The sequence below is a fragment of the Athene cunicularia genome (genome assembly GCF_003259725.1).
Source record: "Athene cunicularia isolate RWA chromosome 6 unlocalized genomic scaffold, athCun1 chr6_part1, whole genome shotgun sequence".
Taxonomy (NCBI): Eukaryota; Metazoa; Chordata; class Aves; order Strigiformes; family Strigidae; genus Athene; species Athene cunicularia.
In genome coordinates, this window is record NW_020799105.1 from 16,264,434 (window position 1) to 16,279,022 (window position 14,589).

The 14,589-nt window shown below is 41.5% G+C and overlaps 1 protein-coding gene across 4 annotated transcripts; it reads left to right on the forward strand.

Moving 5' to 3' along the window:
* Nucleotides 1-2,591: 2,591 nt before the first annotated feature.
* On the forward strand, nt 2,592-13,293 carry TECTB (tectorin beta). 4 transcript variants are annotated; one of them, XM_026851180.1, is made up of 11 exons: nt 2,592-2,779; nt 3,631-3,759; nt 5,572-5,762; nt 6,183-6,325; nt 6,405-6,477; nt 9,004-9,107; nt 9,187-9,270; nt 9,468-9,630; nt 11,575-11,644; nt 12,576-12,608; nt 13,079-13,293. In XM_026851180.1, the coding sequence occupies exons 2-11, from the start codon at nt 3,684-3,686 to the stop codon at nt 13,129-13,131; spliced, it is 990 nt and encodes a 329-aa protein (XP_026706981.1). In that variant the 5' UTR covers nt 2,592-2,779; nt 3,631-3,683; the 3' UTR covers nt 13,132-13,293. The 4 variants fall into 4 exon arrangements, with proteins under 4 accessions (XP_026706981.1, XP_026706980.1, XP_026706979.1 ...); XM_026851179.1 differs by having other exon boundaries at nt 3,671-3,759; XM_026851178.1 differs by having other exon boundaries at nt 2,592-2,775.
* The last annotated feature ends 1,296 nt before the right edge of the window (nt 13,294-14,589 follow it).

Here is a 14,589-nt window from a genome sequence, read left to right on the forward strand (position 1 = left end):
TTACTCAATGGGCTTGGAAAGTAGAAATTCAGGGAAATGCAACAATCCTCAATGGTCTGCTTTGCAATTTAATGACTTTCCTTTTTCTGTGTGTGCAATTACTGAGAGAAACATAACCCTTCCCCAAGCCTTCACCTTTGATCAGAGCAGGTATCAAATGCTGGTTGGCTTAGGTACATTTTGTGCTTGTTTCTTATGCAAATGCAAACTACTATACACCAGCTGGTACTTCTGCCAAATTTGTTTCATGGATTTCATTCTGTTTTCTACCTTTCACCTAAAAGGGGTATTATGTACATGGAGATTACTTTTCTTTGAGAAGATAGTGAGAGATTTATTTTCTTTCAAAAATTATGGGATTAGATCCATTTTGGAGTAATTCCACTGAAACCTGTAGCATTACACCAATGATAATTTAACTACAGTATTTGCTAAAAATCATCAGAACAAAGCTAATCTGTGTTTCAAGTGCTTTTTAATGTTATGGCGAGGTTAACCAATTACTTACATCATTTTTAGCACGGCATTTACACTATGCCTAATCAAGGTTAGACAAGTATTTTATGCTCCAAATCAGCCCTGTGTGGGCAGACCTGAGAGACCAAATCCAACCCCAGAGCTGAATCTGACCCCCTGAGCTTGAAGTATCTGTTCGTAGAAGGTCATGAGGCCTTTCTCATGCCCCAAGTCAAGAGGTTTCTCCTTTAAGTCTGCCCTTGTTTCTGGGCTATATATGTTTGATAACAGGATGGGTCATAATGTGTCACCAGAAACCCTAGTTTCTGGTTCCAGACCAAATACACACTCACACACAGAAAGACAAAAATAAGTGAATGTTTACACAGTGTATATTCAGAGTTGGGTTTAGAGAATCAAATTTGGGCCTCGATGCCTGCAGGATGTGAGATAAGGATGTAAAACAGACACCTGGAGTTAAATCTTCCTTATTTTAGGATTTCTGATGAGGATAATCCCTAGTTAGGTCACAACAAAGAATTTATGAGCTTTGGTTCTTGTTCAGTGGATTATTCTTTAATTAAATTAAAATAATAACAAACCCTGGGCAAAGGATTTTATCCATGTGGACATCTTTACGTAATCTAATTTAAATCAGAATGTGATGGCTTGCAGGACTTGGCTCACAATAATAGTGAAAGCAGCCTATTGTGCGCTCTGAATTGCAATCCTTATGAAGCTTCAGGTCTAGGTTCAGCCTTATTATTTGGAACTAAACACAGAAATTTACAGTCTTTTCGACCTTACTTTATGGCTTTGGATCAGTTTGAAACAAATAGAATTCACCCTAATTACTTATAAATACTTTCATATCATTGTAGATTCACCTGCACGCCATGGCCGCTGGGAGAGAGACAGCATCCTATAGAGTGCAGGGTGCTGTCATGGCCATGCTTTGCTAATGCCACCTGGCTTGAGACACTCCTTGCAGTGAATGCTCTCCTGAAGGTGTGCCCATAAATCTCACCCGTAGGAGCACCCACAGGAGAGCTGAAAACTGTCTCGCATTTCAGGTTAAGGTGAGGGCCACTATGCTCTTCCACCTCATTCCTTCCTCCCTCAAATACTCCAGACTAATGGTGACTGGTACAGCCTTACTCCTGTGTAATTCCTATACGCCAAAAGTTGCTTGGCATATCCATATCAAACTCCTGCCACGATGGGGCAGAATGAGGCTCTCCACAGAGACACCAAAAATCATCTCTGAGGAGCCCCACAGGACTGTGTCCCACACGCAAGGTCAGTGAGACCCTCTGTGTTTTGTGACTCAAGACAGATGTCAGGACGTAAGTAGCTGCACAGCACACAGATCTGGGTGGATACACATGTGCCCAAAGTTGAGGCTGTGCCAGTTTACATGGCAAGACGGTCTACAAGCCATGTTTTTTATGCAGACATGAAAAATAGCAGTAGCATACCCATGACCTTTTTCTGGGCCAGTCACTAAAAGCTAACACAAACAGGATGTAATAGCTCACCAGAAAATCTTACCAGCTGACCAAGGCTGTCATATGGCAACCACATGACTGATGGTCATATGAAGAGACAATTTGTTTCGGTATTATGTGTAATGGTCATTTTTTACATGTCCTATAGTGTAATATTTAATGTATACTACAGTCTTACATGCACGTGGCATTAGGTACTATGTAGTATAATACTTGGGCTTATGGAAGATCCTACCTAAACTCAGATTATATGCCTGTGAACTTCTAGAAAAAAATAAGTGAAAAAAACAACTCCAAAGGTTGTACATGATCTGTTGAAATTACTTTTGTCCACTTGCATGGCACAAAAGGTTGACATTGTCAGTAAGTCATTCAAGGCAGGCAGCTAATTCCTATAAATATATTTTCACTGAATTCTAGAAGGAAGCTGTGGCTTCACCTCTGCAGTAATTATACATATTCCTAATTAACTTCTAAGACAAAAATTTTGTGCCAGTTATATACCTTCAGCAGGTTTCTGTCCAATTATTTCCAAGATCTGTAAAAAGCCACCATAGAAAGACTTTTAAAAAATCGAATAGCAGCAATAGTCCCATCTAGGGGAAGAGAACTGCTTTTCTTTTTTTCCTCCCACACTGGACAATACTGGCAGGTTGAGATTTAACCAGAGATGGGCTCCTTTTACAAGATTGCTTATATAAAGCGAAGATAACGCCAGCTGGGTTCATTTGAAAGAGGACATCTTGGGAAGAGCCGACAGCGCAGCTATTGGAATAAGGCTGGAATGAAAATCTGAAACACTTCCTGTCTTGTAGGTATAATTCTTAATTTCTTATAGAATGCGTAGGATTGTAATTAGAAGGAAATGTCACTGAAATGTACTGTGTGAGCCTTTTTTAGATCTATCTTTTTAAATAGAGGCTGAATGAAAATGTTGAAATTGATTGGTTTTATTGGAAATACTTAATCAGGAAGATTTATTTTCTTAACCTGAAAGATATTTGTTACTTCTGACAGTGTGCTCAGTGATGTGTATCTGAGGGCAGACACTGAAGAGTGTCTACGAAAGGAAAATATGAGAACTTCAGTCCCAATCCCACAGGCTGCACATGCTTCTCCCTGCGGGAAACAGTTTGCAAGTTTGAGGCCTGAAGTGGGAATGTAAATTACTGCTGTGTGTGTTTTCCTACAAACTCAACATTTAGCAGTAACGAGAAAAAGCATAATTTACCAAAAAGGCGTTACATGAAGTTAAGATTATATACATCAGGATAGCCATCACCACAGAGAATAGTTTCAGCATTACATTTATAAGCATAATATATATGTTATTGCATCATATTTCATCTAGGAATTTTTATTCCCTCTTTTTTCGTATCTCACTGTTTCAGTTTAATTTGGTTATACTAACACTTTCAGATTAGACTTTACAAGAACAAAGAAAATCTAGAATAATTAAAAGCCACCACTAAACCGAAATAGTAAAATTGTCACAATAGTGATCCAACAATAATAAAAGTCTTGGAAATATTTATCCTGTAAGTGCAATTAATTTGGGTGAGAGAGTATCAATAATGTTATTTTTTTCTCTCTGCAAGAAGAACATGTTTAACAGTAGCTACAGTTTCATGTCTGTGGTCAATGCATACATTGCTTTTATTTCCAGTTTTGAAGACAATTTCAGCTTTTATTCCCTGTGTCCTCAGATCGTGGCAAGAAATGGTGACTCTTACTATTTATCTGCTGGTCATCTTGGCTCGAGCTCTTGCAGGGCCTTGCATTCCAAATAAAGCAGGTAAAATAACTTAAGTTTCCTATGATCTTCTCTTGTAATTAAAGTGCCAAAGGGTTTTTTTTTTCTATTTAAAAGTGGCAAGGGTTTTTTTCCACAAAGTTAAACTGTGGATTCTAGAGAGCTAATCCTTACATTTCATTTACTGATCTGCTTACAGATAGCACAGTAAAGCACGTAGTACTGAAGTCCTAGCCCCACAGAGAATTAGGCATATGCATAAGTCTGTGCAATATTCACAGTGCAATAAAATTAAGCACAAGAAGAATTCAGGGATAAAATGGCAAAGAAAACAATGACAATTAGGAATTATCTGCAATAGCACAGGCTAGATGCAGCAGATCTTTGCTGCCCAAGCTGGGCTTTAGTCCTGCTGACTGCAATCAGATAACTAGTGGTAAATGCATGTGTTGGACTGAACTCCTGAACGACACTGCTACATTAAATAAGAAAAAACAAAAATCATTGAATGTAAGTCTTTGATTGCACACTGATTTCTGCCTAGAAACTCAAATGATTTGGTGCCAGACAGACCTGTAATACAGAATTCACTACAACTAAGAAATGTGCTGTAGAAATGTGTTGGAATACACTGCAATAGAGCATCTGCTTTGTGTGTGCATGACTGGTGTCAGACTACGATCAGTAATTTCATGATATAGCTTAAGTATTTGGCCCTCTAGCCATTTATTCCAGTACTGCTATTTGCACAAGCAGTTTCTGAACTGCAGGAATTTTCATAACAGCAAAGTCACCAGAGCTACAAATCTGACCATAAACACAAGCAGAATCAGCTTTCATGTGCTGAAGGTTTGTTGACCGGAAAGGAGCAAGTTGTTAAGGTCCCTAGTTGACTTTCCCCAAGTATTCCCTAACAGACATGAAACGGCTGCAAAATGAGGCTTTTATCATGAAAATGTGAGTGTCAAGGGCTTTAAAAGAAATAACTGAATAATTACAGGCAGGGTGACTTTTTTCTGACTGTAGTAATTGGAAGTCTTTCTCAATTTTCAGGTCACTAATGGTTAGTCAATATTTGTCCTTTAAATTCCCATCAGACATTCAAATGTGCACTGCCTGATTCTCATTGAAAAATGTCCAATTCTGCTATCATGAAGCAGTTAATCTGTAAGTTATGTTGTTTAATATTCATGGTTGTAATAGCAATCACCATCTTTGGAAACATATTGCACTGCTATTAACCGTTGCTGTGAACAGGGCTAGGATTTCAGTTCATTTACTATTGCTATTAACAGGGTTAGGCTTTTCACTTCATTTTTAGATTTTATCTTTTAACTTGAGAATTGTAAAAATTCAGTTTGCGCTGGCGCTGCAATGCCAGTGCAAGGAGAGAAAGGGGAAAATGTCTATCATGGACAGATGTAACGTTGCTTTAAAAAGGTGCAGATCTACCAAAGCCTAAGAAACAACTTCACCAATATTTTTACAGTCGGTGGCATTACAGAAGCCACCTCTGCAGTGTAAGCTAATTTGACAGATTTCAGTGCAGACATTTTTCACCTCAGGTTTCTCAGCAGTGTCTCTGTTCCTCAGTCAGCTATTCCAGAAAGATAAGAAATTTACACAAAGTTCTGCATTGATTAGAAGGCAAAGGCCAAACTCTTCCAAAGAGGGCAAAATTTAACAGCCCAAAGGTCGGTTTTGTGTAGCAAAAGCTGCTCACATTAGGGGACCTTGCAGCACACACCCCTGCACACAGAAGTTTAATCCCAATGGAAAGTAGGTATGCAGACCCACCTCTTTGAAAGGAAAACACCACTGAATATCACTCTAGGTGTATTATTTTCCTTGCAGATGTAATTCTGGTATACTGCTATCCTAGAACCATCATTACCAAAATTCCGGAGTGTCCTTATGGATGGGAGGTTAATCAGCTGGCACTTGGAGGCATTTGCTACAACGGGATCCATGATTCAGGATATTACCAATTCACAATCCCAGATCTGTCACCTAAAAATAAATCATACTGTGGGACGCAGTCAGAGGTAAGACTATCAAGGTCAACATTTCTGAGCTGGACTCAGAAATCAGCTGGAGTCACCTGAGGGAGTCTTGTTTGCTTCAGGCTGGAGTAGGCTTTAAGTACTGATGGAAACAGGAGGCAAACTCTAGATTCAGGGAGAAGGAAGAATCAAATAGTTGTGCTTTTCATCTACAGGCAAAATACTCACAGACTTAGTGATATTAGCCTCTGTGTTTGTGGCCCACTTGCATCTTTATTACACAGAACATATATATAGTAAGGCATATGTATAGGCAGCACAGCATGTAAAGAGCTACAAAACCATGTTTCCTTGGGGATGGTGTTTTGTCACCACATAGTCTTCATGTTTCAAAGTATGAAGTTGTTCCCGATGCCTCAAAGACTTAGAACCGCCTACATTTCTCTCTCTCACCATCCACAGTTCAAGAACCCCATTTATCACTTCTACAACTCCATCGTCTCCAATGACTCCTCAGTAATTGTGAAGAGCCAGCCTGTGAATTATTCATTCAGCTGCACGTACAATGCCAACTACTTGGTGAACCAGGCTGCCTTTGACCAAAGGTAAGTCCTCTTCTGGGAGCATGCCTCACCCTGTCTTTAGCATGAGGCTTCACTCACAGAAACTCTGTTATGTCCCCAGGGTGGCCACCGTCCATGTGAAGAATGGGAGCTCGGGCTCATTTGAAAGTCAGTTGTCCCTCAACTTCTACTCTGTAAGTGTTCTTTGCCACCCAGCTTTCTGCCTTCACCTTCCACAGGCTTCAGCCTAAAGAGCTGGGAAAAAAAGGGCTGCTGCTCCTGACCTTTATGTGTCACGGAGCACATTACTAACCTGGAACGGATAATTACAGCGAGGTTTGCAGGGGTCCTTGTCTCTGCTGATTACCAGGGATATACTTAAACTGAACAGAGCAGACACATGCCATGTTCTTTTAATCCCTCCAAATCAGGAAGATCTTTCTGCTGAGAGGTACATTTCTAACATGCTGACAGGTTTTATAAGAAAAAGCAAAACTTGTTTGTAGTCCCACTCAAAGAGCAGCCTGCATCTGCAGGCACTGCTGCTATCACATCGTCTCTATAGATACAGCAAATCTCCCCACATTTCTCCTGCAGTTTGCTTAGTGGTCCTTTCACCTGACAGACATTTTGTGTTCCCAAGAGATCTTCAGGTCACGCTGGAATTTTGTTTCCAACAAAATCTTGTCCTTGGATATCAGGCTGATTCGAAACATCCCTCCTTCCCACAGCTCTGCTGTGCTGCTGGAGCAGCCAGCTCCCAATCCTGGAGACTTTTTTCCACCAAAGTGCAGTCAAACGCACCAAAACAACCTCTCTATTTCAGTACAGCTAGAAGCAGCACAACTAATAATGTACTGCGTTAAATTTATAGGCCAAGTAGAGGGAATATTTACCACAAGGTGGACTGATGGAAATCTCTCCTCCCACACCATGCATTTTGGGCACTTATTGATCACTAAAAACTTTGTCAGGCTTTAGGTGCCACATGAAAGCCCATGTGAACATTTTTTTCTGATATATGGCACATCAGTAGTATATGCTGGCAAGGTCCCAGGAGGTACCACACTGCTCCTGTCAACTCCTGACAGAATGGCTGCAAAAACAAATGATGGACAGTGAGAAATGGATCTCTGGTTCTTTCATTTTTTGTCAAATAACTGTTTTGTTCTAATGGTCATGAAGCTCCCAGGAGTCAAAGAAGGAGTGGCTGAACTGTACTAATACATTTTCCCACTGAGCACAAGAACAAGCTCAGAAAGCTAATAGACCACTCCTTTGTTATTTTCTTCACATTTTCACTAGGGAGAAAAGGTTAATTCCAAATTTTTTTTTTTCCCCCTGGCAAAATGGAAATAAAAGGTTTATTTTGCCTTCATATTCATCTCTGCTGCTGCCTGACAGAGCCTTTAGGTCCAGTGGGCTATACTTCCAAGTGCTTCAGGTGCTCATTTCCTCATCCAGAAGCAGCACCCAGGCTGCAGTGTAACCCAGTGGAAACATTTCAGTCTCACCTGCCCTTTAGTCTGTGACACACCATTAACAGCAAAGGTCTGTGATGCAGCATGAGGGGCTCATGCCTAATGAAAATCAGACCTTCAACACAGAAACCTGTTGTGAGAAAAGCAAGCTGGTACCCTAAAATGGTGCAGAGCAATAAAGCTTGGAAAAAGAAGCACTATAGCAGGTTCAACTCATTTTAGCACAAGGACTGATAAGAGTTTTGTGACAGTAATTCTGCAAGTTCTTTCCTTTGGGAGAAATCTTTGGTGAAATAAGAATTTCTCAGAGCACTTCACAGGCGTGGATCACTAAATCTAAACACAACCTTGAGCCTTAACTTCTGTGCATCCAACCTATCTGCTGTTGCAGTGGGAATACTGTAGTGCCCCACAGCTTTGCTGTGTAGAGGAAAGGTACATAAGAAGATCAGTACCAGGGAACTGAGCAAGCACAGCAGGGAAAGAGTCCAACAGCTCCAGAACTACATATACCTGAATCCTGCTGTGTAGGTTTAACTAAGTAAACCAATGCTATGACTAAACACGTTACACTTTAGTCCTGGTGCTAACTTTGTTACGATCTTATGCAACAAAAAGCAGCAAGACTTAAGGTAGGTACTTCAGCGTATTTGTAACAAAACTTTTTCATCTGAGCACCACACATTGCACTACTTTGAGCAGGCTGGCTTTTTAGTGGGAGAATGACCATATAGCCAGCAGAGCTCTTTCTGCACAGTTGTGCCCCCTCAGCTCTCCCCTTGCCAGCCACCACAAGTATAAATCATGGAGTGCTCAACCTTTCCATATGGCCACATGATTTCTGCTTGTCTTCATTCCTTTTCCCCAACACGTGGACATCTCCCAATCCCTACGGTCATCTCCAATCCCTTTACACCCACCAGCTTCCCCCCCTACCTCTCAGGTACCAGAAGCAGCAGCAAGCTCACTTCTCACCCATGCTGTGATATAACATATCACAACCAAAATAGCATCAAATTCTGTCACTTATTATCATTATAAGACAAGCATTAACAAAAAAAATTTTTAAACACCACCTTGGGCTTGAAGTAACCCTATTAAGTGTACAGTTTGGAACTTGCAGGTAATAAGAATCTAGACTTCTGGATTCCATCTCCCCAGATCTGTCTGAAGTTGCCACATGCCTTTGCTCTGCATGTTACTAGTAACATATGATGCCTTTCTCTCTGTCTTTCAAAGAATGCCAAGTTTTCCAGTATAAAAGAAGCCCCTTTCATCGTTGAAACATCAGAAATTGGTTCTGACATATTTGCTGGAGTGGAAGCTAAGGGCTTAAGTGACAGGTAGGCAAGGGAAGGAGTAAGAATTGATAAATTTGCAATTGGGACATTCCTTGCTAATCTGGCGTTTGTGTATCACCAGGTTCAAAGTTGTTCTCAACAACTGCTGGGCAACTCCCTCCTCAGAGTATTTCTACCAGATCCACTGGCCTCTGATCACCAAGGGGTAGGTGCTGGTGAGACCTGGGGGAGTGCCTCTGCCCAGCCCGGCCCCAAGGATGACCGAAAGCCGTGGGCTGGGGGATAAGGGGGCCAAAGAGAAGCTGGCCCACAGCAAGGCAAATGCATTCATCAGACTGTGACCTCAGGAGATGTTTCACGAAGCCACAGAGCTCTGACACCGCTTCTCCATATACAACACAGGTGTGCCACGGATAGCTCCATCCTTGTGCACGAGAACGGGAAAACGAACCGGGCGACATTCCAGTTCAATGCCTTCCGCTTCCGTAACATACCCAAGCTGTCCAAGGTCTGGCTGCACTGCGAGACACATGTCTGTGACAGCGAGAAGTTCTCCTGCCCAGTGGTAAGGCCCCCCTCCCAGAGAAACACACAGTGCTAAATTTAGACAGAGGATGTCGAGACCATGCAGAGGGCATGTCGGGTGCAGAGCCAGTGCCAGGGCTTTCAGTAGATGGAGCCACTTCAATGCATGAACCACAGTGGCCAGCTGTGTACCCCGACCCCTGTCATGCCACAGGCACTGTATGCAACATTGGGCAACTCGTTTAAACGTATTGAGAAATAAGGTAGCCACTGAAAAACTCAGTTCTTGTCGATATCCCAGACTACACTCCTGTCTGACAAACAGCTACAGTTAAACCCAAGCCTGAAAAAAGGGATGAAGTAGAGCTTTTTTCCATTTTACCAAATATCTTGGTGCTGGGGGTATCCTGGGGGCAGCAGGAGAGACTGGCTCAAAGCTCACCGCTAGTCAAACAAAACCTCCCTGTCCCCCTTCCCAGGGAAGGTCCCTTCTGCTGTCCTGCAGGACTGCAGTAAGTTACTGCTCTTGCAGCCATCCTTTTCTTCATGAAATACACAGATTGTCACTGGAGCAGGAACTGTAACCTTAGGTGGGAATGAGGTGAGGGTGCTATACAGGCATGTTATTTAGGTGGGAATGAGGGTAAAGGTTACTAAACTGCCTTTCTTCAAAGACTTCCCTCTCCCTCCTTCACTAAGTCAGAGCCTCGCTATTCTTTCTGTCATGCAATGAATGTGTTATTGCTATAAAACGAAGTCAAATTTTATTTAACATGAAATGAAAGCCTAAAATACTCCTTGGCTGACATACTGTTGTTTCAGCAACAAATATTTCTTGCTGGAGAAGATAAAGTGTTCCTCCTGGTGAAACCAACTATTCTTTCTAAAGCCTTTCTCTGTCCAGGAGCCAAATTAAGAAAGCACTTTATTACCCAGCTTCAGCACTAAGCAGGGGGAACTGATTTGTGCAGAATTTGCAGGTTTGACAAAAATGCATTGTTAGAAATTCTAAGCTTCAAAGGCAAAAGAAAAAATTCTGGTCTTAGATTTTGTTGTTTGTTTTTAAGATTTCTTCAACTTTTTATCCAGCTACAGAGCAGGTTTAAGAGAAAACGCAAAACCAGTACTCCATATCTGCCTTTCTGACAGTACTTCCAAACATCTACACTATCCTTTCAGGAATAGGGTGAAATTCCCTCCTCACCCTCGAGCGTAAGATAATTGCTCGATCAGGCTAACATCCCTTGAGTCTATTTCCAACCCAAAAATGCAGCTGGTGGTCTGCTGCAATTAAGGCTGAACCTAGCTGGGGGTCTATGCTTACAAGCAACTCATAACCAGAATTACCACATGCTGAGTTTGTAAAAATAATGCCCACAGCTGGGGATCTGCAGATGTCAGGGGATGGACAAGGACCTTTAATCTGTAGAGCACTGCCTCCGATGCAGACCTTGTCAGCTGTGACAGGCATCATTAGTGCTGGACATGAGATGATATATATGGAAGGGATTTGGTGCTTCCTGTTTCTACCCAACAGGCAACAATTACAATTACCAATAAACAACAGAGGCCTTCACAGGGGTCACGGGTTAAATAGTTAAGAGTTCAGCTCCCACTCTCCTTCTTGACAGGAGTTTTGTTTAAAGCAGGGTGGAAAGGGCAGCCCAGGAGCACTTGTGGTTAGCAAGCAGACACCCATCTGTGCTCCTGTCATCTCATAACTGAAAAGAGCACTCACACTGACAGTCACTGTAAGGGCTGTAGTGCACCAAAATCCTCAGAAAAGGGACTGTAAATACTCTCCTTAAATCTCTCCTGCACAAAAAACCCCCAGTGATTACAGGGAAAAAATGTCCCTGGAAAATATGCATCAATATTGACACAGATTTTATTTCCTTGGTTGGAAACATGAGAATTTGGTTTGGATTTTTAAAAATTGTTTTTAATTTTTTGGTATACATGACTTTCTCTCTGATCTCTTGAGATATGTGACAAACGCAAACAGCGCATGGAACAAACCGGAGGTGTTTTAGTTGCGGAGATTTCTGTACGCAGTAAGTGACTGGGGTTCTGGGGTGTTCTCCCTTGGGGAAACAATGAAGCTGGGAGCTACCTGTGGCTCGCGTAGGAGCATAGGAGCGAGCAGAAGGAGCTGGAGCACTCTGCCAGAGCCCTTTCCCCCATAGCAGCAGAGTCTGGAACAGAAGTCGGTCCCCTCTAGGCTCTGGTAGAAGAGCTCAGCGAAACTATCCTCATTTACAAAGTGAGTAAAGGCACACATTTGGCATTAATCATAAATGGCCAAACCGCTTACACACCAAGTTATCAATGTAAACTCTGCTCACCCGCACTTGACCTCAGCAACAGCCCAGACAAGAGCTGATACACTGCACATGAGTAGGAGAGAAGTCAGGCTTAGGGGAAGCAGGAAAGCTTTTCTTTACACTGTGGGTTGGTACTTCAGCAGAGCCACAACTCTCGTAGATTAGTCCTTCATGCCTATCCCTTCTGATACAGAAATTGAACTACCATCAGTTTTCCCCACTATGAAACAATACCTGTTTCCTCTAACTGCTGCTTCCTGGAGACACCAGGAATTTCTCCCTGAACTGGTTTAATTCTGCAGATCCAGCACATCTTTTGAAACAGGTCCTTGGCAAAAGGTATGCCTAAATCATGTTTTCAGTGGAACTCTTTATTCTAGTTTATCAATTGCATCCTCACCAACCTGAAAGCCAATTTAAAATTACAAATACACGTAGAGCAGCATTATTACAATTCAATACGCTGCACCAGTAAAACTCCATCAGTTTTAGAACATGAAAGAACTGAGGATCCTTTTACAACTTCAGATAGTAAAGCCAAGAGGAAGAAATATCCAGAATTTCAAACTATGGCAAATGTTATCTGTTCTGCTTTTATGAAGTACACAGGTATGCTTTGCCCTATTTTAATCTTTTTATCTTTTTCTCTTATTTTATACAGGCAAAGGTTTATCCAGATTTTACACAGTCTCAGGTAAATTGCAAAGTATGACAATGAAAATACCACTCCCAAATATGGATCTGAGTGACTCTGTCAACATAAAACCCATAGCTCAAAGAGCTGAAAAATCTACTAAGTTTGACAGAGAGGGAAATATTTCAAAATCAAGTTTTATTTCTCAATGTTATACATTTTGTTTTCCTCCTTTTGGCACATCCCTCACTCTGGACAACAAAATAATAACAATAACTTCCACTACTGAACATTACTTTCTCTTATTTTCACACCCTCTTCCCAGAAAGGAACAAGCATGTCTCACTGGGCTAACAGAGATGTCTGAAAGCATTTCATTGGGAGAGGGTTTGCAAAAGGCCTTACAAATCTTACTGATATGGTGACAGAGCCACATTAGGGGCATGCAACTGTATTGCTGGCAGTGGGAAGAGAACATGAGAGGCAGCTGATGAGGAAGTACTCACATTTAGTCTGTGTTTCTCTTGCAGATATCATCTTCCATCTACTCTTTGCGATTGGATTTTGTGCTGTTTTGTTATAAAATGCAGCCCAGCTGTGTTTCTTAACTTTTCCCAATCCTGTTTGGACCTGGACTTGTTTACTAAAGATGTTTATTTTACAGAGGAAAAATGAAAGTCACAAAAAATCCTTGTGCACCATTTTACCAGATAAATAAAACAGTCTATGAGCTTTGTGCCTTGAATGCTGGAGAATCCCCCAAAAGATTTACCTCTTCCCAGTCTCTGCAGACATTTTAAACTGATGAAATCCCAAGGGTTATGTATTCTACCAATGCCTCCTTTTAAAGAGCTGTGATGCCAACAGTACTTGGTTCTATAAGGAATACAGGGATATGCAAACTCAGCATTTTTCAACGCCAAATTTACCTTCAGGGTGCCCCTTTCCTGTCAGCATGGTATCAAACTCCCTTCCAGGCCTGGTCTTGCAAGGTCTTAACTTGATCTGTGAAGCCTTTGAACAAGATGAAAACTAAACTAACATGTCAAAGATGGGAGAAAAGGATGCTTCTTATGTAGCAATAGTTAGAAGATCCTCAGAATTAATTACCTGACATTTCTTTCCTGCTTCTCAGCATTGCCAGTATTGACTGGTTGGGTTCAGGGGAGTACTACACATGCTGAAGTAGGTACAATACTAAGGAGCAGGATGTCTTGCTGACGGGACAGGCTCCGTGCTGGATAGCTGCATGGTGTGGATGCAAACTAAGATCGTCTGAGTCTGGAAAATAAGTTTATGAGCTTTACAGTTCCTTGAAGACATAGCTGGTGGCAGTTACAACAGGGTTCAGGTGTTAGCTCTGTACCTGAGTAACAACAGTTCTTAAACAACAAGAAGCAATCACTAGAAAGGGAAACCATGATTTCTAAAGAGCAGGAATTATCAGGACATGAAACAGTTTCCTAGCAGGAGTGATGGCAGGTTCCTTACTTCCAGTAATTACTAAAACAATATTGAACAAAACTCTTGAAAGTGTAAGACACATTCCTGGGCCTCTTCCATGAAAGTTCCAACATCCTAAATATGAAAGAGAGAAGAATAACTACAGCTGTTACACTTCCTATTAATGAATACAATGGGTGTACCTGTGTCTGTACATACTGCAGCATAAACACATTATAGAGTTTTTTCTATTTTTTGTAGAGAGGAAATCTCCTGAATAATTCTGTTAAATTAAGGATTTAAAGTTCCCTCCCTCTTCTTTTTGAAACCTCATTGTTATGATGATAATACATAGCTAGACCATGCATGTGTTACAGCCGCAGTTTTCAAATACACACACTCCTTACCATGGACTATATTTGCTCCTCTAGGGGTAATCCCAGTCCATATGTATTTATAAGTAACTGAGAAAAATAAAGCTGTTTAGAAGGTGAAATTATAGCAGACAGCATCCGCCCTGACCGCTTGCAGAGATGAGCTGATGGCATGCATTAAGCCGCTACGAACAACAGAGGGCACTCTCTTGACAGAATTGTCT

What these genes read in the sequence shown, in the direction of transcription:
- TECTB (XM_026851180.1), top strand. Translation starts at nt 3,684, where the DNA reads ATGGTGACTCTTACTATTTATCTGCTGGTCATCTTGGCTCGAGCTCTT. An exon ending in ACTGTGGGACGCAGTCAGAG is followed by an intron (nt 5,763 to 6,182) that starts GTAAGACTATCA and finishes CACCATCCACAG; the next exon opens with TTCAAGAACCCCATTTATCA. An exon ending in AGAAGTTCTCCTGCCCAGTG is followed by an intron (nt 9,631 to 11,574) that starts GTAAGGCCCCCC and finishes TGATCTCTTGAG; the next exon opens with ATATGTGACAAACGCAAACA.